At 46.4% G+C, this 11354-nt stretch overlaps 2 protein-coding genes across 2 annotated transcripts; both read right to left on the bottom strand.

Annotated features, from left to right (window-relative positions):
* Positions 1–1184: 1184 nt before the first annotated feature.
* Positions 1185–6389, bottom strand: nucb1 (nucleobindin 1). The gene is made up of 13 exons (XM_046416213.1): positions 6264–6389; positions 5185–5308; positions 4984–5091; positions 4358–4490; positions 4114–4217; positions 3814–3999; positions 3594–3684; positions 3449–3507; positions 3090–3182; positions 2916–3005; positions 1884–2054; positions 1681–1798; positions 1185–1591 (listed from the first exon to the last, which is right to left on the bottom strand). Exons 2-13 carry the CDS (start codon positions 5302–5304, stop codon positions 1512–1514), a joined length of 1353 nt encoding a protein of 450 aa, XP_046272169.1. The 5' UTR covers positions 5305–5308; positions 6264–6389; the 3' UTR covers positions 1185–1511.
* A 387-nt stretch (positions 6390–6776) lies between these two features.
* On the bottom strand, positions 6777–9266 carry ccndx (cyclin Dx). Its single transcript, XM_046415795.1, has 4 exons — positions 8199–9266; positions 7895–8110; positions 7387–7713; positions 6777–7192 (listed from the first exon to the last, which is right to left on the bottom strand). The coding sequence occupies exons 1-4, from the start codon at positions 8463–8465 to the stop codon at positions 7043–7045; spliced, it is 960 nt and encodes a 319-aa protein (XP_046271751.1). The 5' UTR covers positions 8466–9266; the 3' UTR covers positions 6777–7042.
* Positions 9267–11354: the final 2088 nt, after the last annotated feature.

The following is an 11354-nucleotide window of genomic DNA, read 5'->3' as shown; positions in this document are numbered from 1 at the left end:
ACGACTTCATCTGTAAAAACCACATCAAGGACGCCCCCTGGTGGCTGGCTGCAGTATGAGTCATAAACCCCTCCCCTCCCATGCCGGCAGATGGGACATGGGCTAAAAACTGAAAGCACCCATCAAATAAATTTGTCCCAAAGATGGCGATAGCGCTCTGGAAGGATTATTTTACAGCTGACCTTGGATAGATTAGGAAAGTAAGACTAACATTTAAAAAAATAAAAGCGCTCTGCTGGGACTGAACTCTAGAGGTTCTATCACAGTAAACACTGACTTCATGATCCAGGCAGCTTCCTCAAGACGTCTCTATTTGGCTGATGTGACAGCAGCGACTGACAGGAGGCAGCTGCCCGGACACCAGGAGAGGAGGAGGAGGAGGCGCCCAGCAGGGGTCACGAGAGGTCAGTGGGTTAGAGGAATGCTGATAGGAATGTCCTGGGTGGCGTCCAGGGCAGCATCTTGTCAGCAGGTCCCCGGGGAGCCATGACGGTGGACAACAGGCCCAGTGTCTGCAGAGGAGGAGGAGGAGGAGGAGGAGGAAGAAGCTGGGCTCTGAACAGGGTGTTATACAGACATCCACCCCCAGGACCCTCACCCACTTCACTTCATACTGTAGTACTTACATCTGTCTCCTATGTGATCCTCTATAGTACACGGTGTCTAGTGTACTAGACTTCAGAACCACACCGCTAACACTTCAAACATGAATGATATTACTTGATTTGCTTCATAAATGCGATTTTGTTTTTACTGCACTAATCCATATATTTCAGGCTGCAGGGTAGATAAACTGTCAGCTCAGGTTACCAGATCAGGCTGGTGAGCAAGCAACCCAAAAGTTATACTTTAGTAGAAGATATCCTGCTAAAACATTACTCTAGTCAAAGTGAAAGTCACCCACATGAGTAGTACTTGAGCAAAATAAAAGTACTTCAGTATCGAAAGTACAAGTAAACGTAAAAGTTCGACCTGCAGCTGAGGAGGAAGGTGACCAGCGGAGCTTAGTGGTACAAGGAGGAGGATGCTGGACTTCAGGAGGACAGTCTCACACAGCAGGAAGAGGACAAGACAAGCTGCTCAGCTTTGAGGGATAAAATAGTTTAAACAACAACAGAAACCGAAAAACTCTGAGTCCCAGTGACTCCCCCATCACCCCCAAGTAAGGTCACTTTGAGGTCTGCTTCAGAGGTTTTAAATTAAAGACTTTATTTGAAGAAGTTTGTGAACTGACACTGCATTAATGAAAACTTCACTGAAACTGAAGATCTTTGAAAGTACACATACTGACATCTGCCGCTCCGAGACCTTTAATCTAATGTAGACCACAGAAATGAACACACAGTACAATACGAGCCACGTGCGTCTGCGTTTATACATACAGTTGACAGGGATGAGTTTGTAGAACCCACCTGGATGTCTGTGTCAGTGCAAATCGGAGTGTGAGTGTGTGTGTGTGTGTGTGTGTGTGTGCGTGTGTGTGTGTGTTAAGGCGGTCAGAGCGAGCTGCTTTAGGTGTGTAGCGGCAGGTTCTGTGGAGGCTCCGCGGGCAGGTTGCTCTGGGCTTCAGCTTCAGCTGGGGCTCTTGCCTCTGTGAAAGAGCGAAGAGACTCACTCAACAAAACGGTTTCACGACACGCCACCTTTACCAGCACCGACACGCATCACAGGTCGGGTTACCTTTAGCTTCCTCTCTTTGCATCTGTGGTTGGAACTGCAGCTCTCCGTTAGGACCCGCGGGAGGCTGCCCGTCTGCCGCCTGCTGTTCCTTCTGTCTCTGGGACATCTCTAACACTGCCTGAAATCACCCACAAGCACATGCTGCTGTGTCATCACCGGCTGAAAACCAGTCTGAGGGGACGGAGACGTGGCGGGACAGTTACCTGCTGGTACTCTCTCCTCTGGGCCTCCAGGGCTTTGCCTCGCTCCTTCAGCAGCTCCTGCTCCTGACGTAGATTCTCCGCCTTCCTCTTCAGCTCCTCCTCTTTATCCCTGAGCTCGGCCTCAAACCGCTGGAGCTCTTCCTCTGTGTACACCTGCTTGGTGTCCAGAGTCTGTGGAGAAAGCATGAGGGACGTCCTTCATGTGACATGACAATAATAATCCCTCCTGTGCTGCCTGCTCCTTCATATAAAAACTACAAATACTCAGTGTTTCCCTCATCACGTTACATCTGTTCACTGAGGCTGAGGATAACAAGTCACTAAAGCTGCGTGTGGCGGCTCGCAGCGAGTGTGCGGTCGACGTGTCGCCGATCAGGGCAGGTGGACGGGTTAGCACTGATGTGGTCTTGTGGCAGGAAATGGACAGCGCAGGTTACAGTTCGCTCACGAATCACGAACCCTGAAGCTTCTCAGCTGGTGGACAAACGTGAACGCAGTATCTGTAGGACTACGCGCAGCAGCACGGGCCGCAAGACGTATGTAAATACAGTCATTCAGTGCTATTTTATTGGGGATGAACCTCTCACTTGTGTGCACATTTTCAAAAGACAGACTTTCAAGTGCTGCTGCGCAGTGAGGCGGGAGCTGCTGCCGACTGCTGCATGGATGGAAATGAGAGCGAATCTGTTGTGTGTGACAAGCGGAAGAAAAAGACCCGGTCGCTAACGGCCTCCCCAAGTGGGAAGGTCGCTGCTTCCTGAGAGCAGCCCGACACCACTGTGACTGCTTTAAAGACAAACAAACGAGACGGCCAGACTTTTGTCCAGGAAAAGGTCTGTCCAGTAGCATCACGCTACATCCGTCCACGTGGGAGCGGCTGCAAGCGAGCGAGCTGACGAGGAAAACGACAGCATGATTAATCTCCATCACCCACATTTTCCCAGGAAGTCCTGCGCTTTGAAACACGGACCGTCCAATCACCCGCCCACCTGCCCACCTGCCTGACCTTCAGGACACCTCTGGACTCTTTACCTCCCACTCTTTGGGATTATTGAACTCCTTCTTCTCGGTGGATTTGAGGAACTCCTCCAGGCTGACCAGACGATCTTTATTCGTATCAACCTTTCAACACAGAGACGGAAGCTGCATCAGCCAAAGCCAGGCAGAGAAGGCATATGATGTAAAGCAGAGCGGAGACATACTCACGTTCTTCATCACGTGCTCCCTCATCCTCAGCCTTTCTTCCTCCATCTCCATCATATCATCTTCCTCATTCTTTGGGTTGTAGACTTTCTCCAGCTGCGGGAGGGAAACGAACAGATGTTTAGCTGCCACGGGGATGCTGTGCATATCACAGCTGTCAGATTTAAACTTTTTACTTTTAAAAAGTCAGCAGAAGATCAGATGAAACATCTGCATTTTCAAACAGATGAGGATCCGGTGTTGATATTCTGTCAAGGCTTTTTAAGGGATTTCATCTGCTTTTTAACGTAAAACCGAGATTTTTTTTTTAGCAAAATCAGAGCAACATTGCAGAAACCATAATGTGCGTAGGGCTTCTTTACCTCCTTAGTGAAGAGAGCCTCCAACTCCTGCTCATCTAAAACATCATCTTCATTCGTATCTAAACGGGGAGGAGAAGAAATGAGAAATGTATTCATATCGAACTCATCAGCATGACATGAACAAACCAGAAGAGGAGCCACTCACCGTGCAGTTTAAAAAATGTTTTGGGGTTGAACTCCTGTGGATCCAGTCCGTCCGTCTCCTCCCAAACTTCCCGTAGCTGAGCAACGCTACCCTAAGTGTGTGTGTGTGTGTGTGTGTGTGTGTGTGTGTGTGTAGAGGGGGACACACGACATGTCAGACAGCCTGATTCACTTCCACTTGTTTCAGCTGAGAACCAACAGGGGAACCGACTGCGCCTTACCGGAGCGTTGACTTTGGGATGCTGCCGGTGTTTCTCCTTAAGCTCCTGCATTCTCTTCTCCTCCCTCTCCCTCTTCTCCTGGTCCAGGCCCTTCAGGTACTCCCGCCTCTCGTGCTCCTTCAGCATCTCGTAGCGCTTGAACTCCTCGTGTCTCTCGGCGTCGTAGTTCTCCAGGTCCTTGGTAGCCTGGACAAAGAGCCACACAGAGGCCTAACGTGGTGTTCTGACCTGTTTTATAGCACCTCACAGCAACATACGAGCGACTGGACTGAGAGATGATTCACTCTCAGAGGATCTCACCGTGGAGATCAGCAGCTCAAGGTCTTTGGCCTCAAAGGTGTTTTGATTGTGGGGATCCAGATGTTCAAACTGCTTCAGCAGGGAGGCGTGGTCCATCTGCAGGGCTTCACAGCAGGCACAAACACACACACACACACACAAGTTTCCAAACACATCATGGAGGTCACATTCGTGTCTCGCTGCTAACAACACTCATTTGCATTCATGTGTACGTTTTATTTTTCATCAGATCCAGTCCACTCACTCTGTACGTTGGTGCTGTCCAGTTTGGCCTTGAGCAGCATCCTGAGGCGAGAAACCTCCTGACGCTTCAACTCATCCAGGCGAGTCCGGACGTGGTGACCGACCAGGTCCAGCTCTTTACTGAGGCGACCGTTCTGACGGGCAACACAAGACATCACACATTTATATATTCCTGAAGAGGCAGGAGGTTTTATGTTAGCAATCATCATCCACATTCATTTCTTCAACATTTCAGCAGATGAGAAATGAACTGAAAGTACATGTTCATTTTACTCTTAACAAAACTGTGAAGTCACTGGGAATCGTCAGCAAACTCCAACAAATGTCTCATTTGGTAACTTTACATCATTCTATAATTTATCCCCATTTGATTTATTTAATATTGTTTGAGCAAATATTGTTTGTTCCTCCAATCTTTACAGACTTTAATTACTGCAAAGAAGATTTGTTTTTCTTCGTTTCAATTGGAGTGTTTCTACTAACTTGTTAGTTTTTCTGCTCTTTTTATTATTGTTTATTAGGTCCATTGTATAAGCCTGTGGCTCACCTGACCTCATATTTTTTCATTATCTGGACTTTATGCAGTCTGTGTGTAAAAGTAAAATGAAATAAGAAATGGATGCTGACCTTGATGTCCTCTGTGTTTGCTGTTTGCAGTTTCTCTCTGAAGTGAGGGTCTGTCTCCAAAACCTCGATCACCTCTCTGAGATACCTGTCGTAGTACAGGCCAGTGTCCTACAGGAGTGTGTGTTGTTCAGGACAGGTTATTCACCGCAGGCTGAACCTCAGCTAAATCTGATGTAATACAGACAGCACTGAGACCATTACCCCGTTCTCCTCCTGTACTTCCTCCTTGGCTTCCTGGTTGCCCACATTGCGATCGACAGGCACTGACCAGACCCCAGCAGAGACGGACAGAAGCAGCAGCCAGCCAGGTTTCGAGAACATCCTCCTTCAGATTGAACAGCGCTGAACATTACAATACTATAATATAATGAGTCAGAATCTGCCATATTAATACAAAAAAGAATACAGCGGCGAGGAGGAAGAAAAACCAGCCAAATGAATGTCTTGTTTCTACTTGTCATTAACTACTTCTTGACTCGAGTCCAAAGCACAGGAGGGCAGATGATAACCTGGACAAACCTGCACATGAAACGTAGCTACTTACTGAGAACAGCAGTTTAGCTGAAGCAGACCATGAATGAATCATACCCGGATCTTAGTGGGACTGGCTGCTGGTACACTACATGCCGAATCCACCAGGAGATTTTAGATATTTAGATATTTCTATACGGTCCATTCTTTAAGAAACGTTTTACCGTGTGTGTACTTGCCCAACAGAGGCAATACTAATTGCAGGTTTCTCAAACGGAGTTTGGCGTGACGGCTAATTTTGAACAAGAAAATTCTCTTTCAATTCTCAGAATTGAATTAACAGGCAAAATGTAGTGTCACTAAAGAAGTGTTACTTAATGGGATATATAACATAGCATAAATTGAATTTTGATTCTATATTGTATTACTGGCGTCTTTAGTCCTTTAGCTAAGTAGCCTAAACAAGGACAACACGGAGACAAATCAGGGGAGGACTCAACATAAATCCGACCTTTCTGTAGGCGTGACTACCGGTGAGATACTTTTGAATTAATCTTTGGGTTTTTACAACATTTCAAACAGCATTTCGTGTTTGAACTTAATTTTGCAGGTGATATAACAGCTAACGTTTTGCAGCAACGCTAACGCAGCCGTGAGCTATAGAAACGTCTAGCAAAGCCCTTCCTGCGTTTTCCCTCTTTGTCATCTTACGATTTTAAACGAATTATTCATTTAAAGTCCGCCGATAATAAAGCCACAAGTAAAATTAGCCACAACACTGAAATAAGTTAGGATAGCTCGCATCTTACCGCACGTAGGATGTTGATATCTGATCCAACGCTCAAGGCACGATATGTGTTTGAGTCGGATCAAATTGACGTCACGAGAATGCAGCGTTGGTCCAACATGCTGCCTTCAGGTGCTGTCGGAAATAATGGAAGATATTTTTTTCTTCATGTATAATAAACGGTGGGGTCATTATCGATTGTTGAATCCGGGCAGATGATAAAGTTATCAGGCAGTTGAAACCAGCCACTAACACGCTTGGTCCTGCCACTGTCCTTTTCACTGTCCTGTCCATATTGTACCAAAAATAGATGAATAGAGCTCAGATATGGGAAGTACTACACTAAGAGTAGCAAGTTAAGGCAGCATAGTCACATCGGTGAATAATAACTACACACAAAGTATGTTCACACGTTTTAAACGTTTAATTGATTTGAAAAATAGATTTGTTGTATATTTAATTCAGTACGCAAACACAAAATCATGTCAAATTAAAATAAATTAACATCAAATGAGTCAACAATTGCACGTAATAATAAATAAACGGTATAAATATTATGCATTAAAATAACATCTAAGCCTACGAACAAATTAATAGAAATATGGCACATGGAAAACACATAACAAAACAATTCACGAATAAATAAAGTGAATAAAATAAATTAGCAGTCATTTAATAAAATAATTTAAAAATATAAAAACATGTCAGAGCATTTTGAGGTCATAATTTATATCAGTTTGACTGATGAACTTGAGAGGTTTTGATTGATTCACATGTTCAATGAAACAGTTGATTCAGTGTTTAGAAGTCAATCTCTCTCATATCAGTGGGTGTCCCTGGCCTTTCGTTCTCCACCTCTTCATCCTTCTCCATGGGTCCCTGCTGAAGCCCACTCCTCAGACGCTGTCGGAGCGCGTATTCGATCATCTCACTGTAGCACTGCAGCACCGCCTGGGATGCCAGACACAGAATATCAACAATTTTTCTAACCCATGCAAACCTCCTCCTGCATTTGGCATGACTGTAAAATAAGTAGGTCCCTTAAATCACAGGGGCGATCAGTCTTTTATACTTTGTTCCCCTGCAGAGGACAAAACCTGACTAAATCTAATATGTGCTGGCTCAGACTTTGCAGGTTTACTCACCAGGTCGGTCTGGCAGAGCTCCGCCAGTGCTTCACCCGTCACAGCCAGCTGAGTGGGGCCCTTGTTGCTCAGACCTCGCAGGGCACAGTTCAGGGATGCTGCAGCGACAAGCGATGGCGGTGCCCCCAGAAAGCGGGAGTCACAGGCGCACATGGCAGCCAGGGTGTCGCTGTGCCGCCGCAGTGTGGACAGCAGCTCCCTCTCAGATTCGCTCCTGTCTCCATCTCCTCTGTCCTCCACCGAGGCAAGAAAATGTGGGAGGAAGTCCTGAGGAGTGACTGCTGCTGTATCCCACCGGAGGGTGGCCAGGATGACGCGCTCCATCTCCTAAAGCAGAGAAAGCAGGTGCATTAAGGAGACAGCAATGACTGCATCACTGGTTAGCTCATCAAGACTTCATCTTGGGCGGTGATGCTTTTAGGGACCCACAGCTTGAAAGGATCTGACAAACCGGAGGATTATTCTGCATTCAAAAAGTGGGCCCAGCACAACATCCCGACTGACTCACCCGCAGGTTGGATGGCTGAAAGCTGTATTCGGCTGCAGCACAGAGAGTATCAGCGCTGACGTTGTCACACTCCGTCAGCTTGGAGGCGATGAGGATGCAGCCAGCAGCCAGGCAGTAAGGTGAGACCGGCAGGGACAAAGTGGCAGACAGGAACCTGTCCATCAGAGAGACAGACAGGGGGAACACTGCCTCATCACAGCCACACTCACAACACACCTGGAGGAGGACAAAAAAAACATGTGAGACATCAGCAGTAGCAGCAGCATGAGGAGAACAGAAACTGGAGCATGAGGGAGTGTCACACCTCCAGGGCCCATTTGGCGAGCTCCTCCCTGTGCTCTGGATCCCGCTGGATGAGGGCGACGTAGAGCATGGAGGGCATGTACCTCTCCTCCACGTGCAGCAGCCTCTGGATCACGCGATGCCCGGACACTGTGGGGTCCCAGGCGGCTCGCAGCTGAGGCGAGCCTGTGGCGTGACCCGGGGCCTGAGCCTCAGCCTGGCTGTGGTCCTGACTCTGCTCGTCCTCCACCTCCTCACACCACAGAGACACAGACATGCCTTTGTCCATCTGCAAAGACTGCTGGGCAAAACGCAAACTTGTTTATGTCCAAATGGGAAAGAAACACAGCAGCTCAGCGTCCCCTCTGTCACCTGAGGAAGCTGGGGAATCCCTGCAGATCCTCTTTTGCCCTTGTTAAAATGGACTCCCTGTGGTGTTCTGCTTACTGTCACTCCTCAACCCGGAGTTTTATACCCAGCAGGAGGGGAGAGGGAGGGAGTGGCACAGAGGGAAGGGGAAAGGCTGGTAGGAAAAAGGGGGCGTGGACCCTCGTGACCGACATAAAATAATAAGAAGACAACAATGTGGTCCGTGCAACAATTGCTCCAACAGGTGGGGAGAGGGAGAAAGAGGGAGAGCAGGGCAGAGAGGGAGGCAGGGGAGGAGGACAGAGGAGCAGACAAGCGAGGGAGTGGCCCAGGGGGACAGAGCAACAGCTTGTCTTCGGCAGTGAAAGAGAGAAGGGATTAAAAGAAAAGGCTGCGAGGGGTGAGAGGCAGAGAGAGGAGAGGAAAGGTCACATCCACAGGCTGACAATGGGAATGGATGACAAAAGGATGACGGTGTTTGTTTACAACGTGAGCACGAGAGGACAGAAGTCTGGATGGATGCGACAGCCTGCTGCATTTATCATTTATCACATATTAAGATTATTTTGTTGCCTTTGCACATAAAACGTCAGTGGTTACAGTTAGAATACTGACATAACTAACATGACCTCAGTGTGGATTTTTGTGTCGTATTTCAACAGTCTTTACCTTTTCTTGTGAGATAGTGGATGGTTTATTCAAATTGGACAACACGTTCAGTAAAATAGAGCTGAGATAATCAGTGACTGAATCGATTATTCGGTCCAAAGGAAACTAATCAGCAACAATTCTGATAACCGATCATTTGTGTATTTTTTCCAAGGAAAAGAATATGATGGTTCAGATGACTTAACTGAGATTTTCTCTGGTTTTTCTTCAAGTCTTATGTCATAGCAAACTGACCATCTTTGGGCTTTGGGGCATGAGAAATTATGGCAGTTATATTTTTTGCTGACTTTTCTACAACTAAACTCTAAACCACCACATGCTAAGTGAAAGTTTGGGTGTGAGGTCTGTCTTAGACGTTTTTCACATCCTGACAGTATATGAGCCGAGCCCTCGTTCTGTATTTGTCTTATATTCCTAAGTTAAGGTAAAGGGAACAATCATGAAAATAAATCCAATTTCCACAGCAGCGCTTTAATGTTGAACCAGGAGGAGAAACATTTCAGGGCTCCTTTCAGGCAAATCAAATCCGACGATTAAAAGCAACAAAACAATAAAACGCCTGACAATAATGTTAGGAAAAGTTTTGACACGTGATTTTTAGGCTTTTCCACAGCCTCAGGTGCTGGTTGAAACGAGGGGATCTGAGACGATTCTTCTCTGTGCTCATCAAAGTTTTGGCTCTGCCTCTTGGCTCTGAGGTTTCTCATTGTCAAAGCAACCTGTGGCCCGGTGGCCTCCCCTCCCTGCGCCTGCGGCAATCTGCTGCTCGGGTTTAAAGAGCAGCGAAGGCACCGTGCAGGGCTGGGCGAGGTATGTGCAACAGACAGTGGAGCCGGGCAGGTCAATGAGCCGTATTGTCTCCCTTTACAAATCAGTGTCAGACAACAGCCCCTGGCCTTCTGCCTGCTGCTGCTGCCTCACACACACACACACACACACTGTTCACACATTCATGGGGTAGACACACTTTTCACACACTCCCCGGGGACTCCTCTGACGGTCACAATGGGGTCGCACTCACCAGTGGAGAATACAGATTGTATTTGACAGTCATTACAGGTGGCTTTTCACACGTTTAGGTTTCAATGGCAGCTCGAGTTTCAAATGGGAGTTAAATGGATTTCAGCTGAGCATCAATAATTCATCTTCTGTTCAACGTGTGGCCGGTGACCACCTTCACTGACTGCGACTGAGAGCAGATTCATGAGGTAAAAAAGTTTAAAAAAATGCATTTCATTGGATGTGATTCTGTCAGGCCATTACGAAACTGGACTACATTTAATAAAAATGAAAATTAATTTGCTTGCGCTCACATCAGCATCATTTCATGAGTCCAGTGGTTTTATATTTTATCAAACATACGACTGAGGAAGCGTTCAGATTTAGCAACACTGCAAAATAAAAGTGCACTTTATCTGCCTAAGAAATAAACTTCCTCCAGCAACAGATTAATAAACATTAATATATATAAAATTAGCTTATTTTTTAATAACAAAAGAAACAGTGAAAGTGCATTAAAAGTTAGAAAATGAAGAGAAGAAGATTGTCTTTTTGATAACTACAGTCTAAATTCTCACTCAGTGTTAGATTGTACTTTTACTCAAGTATTTACATCCACATTCTTGTACTTCACCCGAGTATTTCTTTTTTATGCCACTTTATGCTTCTACTCCACTACATTTCTGAGTCAAATGTTGTAGTTTGGACTCCACGGCTTCTCTTACTGTTCAGATTCATTCCTGTCCAGTGGAAATCGTGTTATGTCAGACCATGTTGTTTCCAAGTGTTCTTTAAGCCGAGCAAACTCTTTGAAAACTCCCTCGGATTGGCTGTAAAATACACAGCGTGTAGTCTGAAAAACAGGGTCGTTTTCCTGAGCTCATCAAACTTTTTAGACATTCGTGGTTCTCACAGGACAGCAGTGCCAGGCTGTGACGCACATTTTGCCGCACTGTGAGCACTTTTACTTTTTGTACTCTTTAAGTTCATTTCACTACTAAAACCAAAGCCGAGGCTCACATCTCAGGGCAGGTCATCTACAGCAGATAACAGCTCCTCTAAGTCACTGAACATAATGACAAGATAATCCTCCAGCACTCAGTCGATTGTAGCATTAGTGAGGGAATATGGGGCTTAAAGC

Source organism: Scatophagus argus, chromosome 16 (assembly GCF_020382885.2).
Source record: "Scatophagus argus isolate fScaArg1 chromosome 16, fScaArg1.pri, whole genome shotgun sequence".
NCBI lineage: Eukaryota > Metazoa > Chordata > Actinopteri > Scatophagidae > Scatophagus > Scatophagus argus.
The sequence above is the reverse complement of the archived record's forward strand: the minus strand, read 5'-3'. Positions and strand labels throughout refer to the sequence as shown.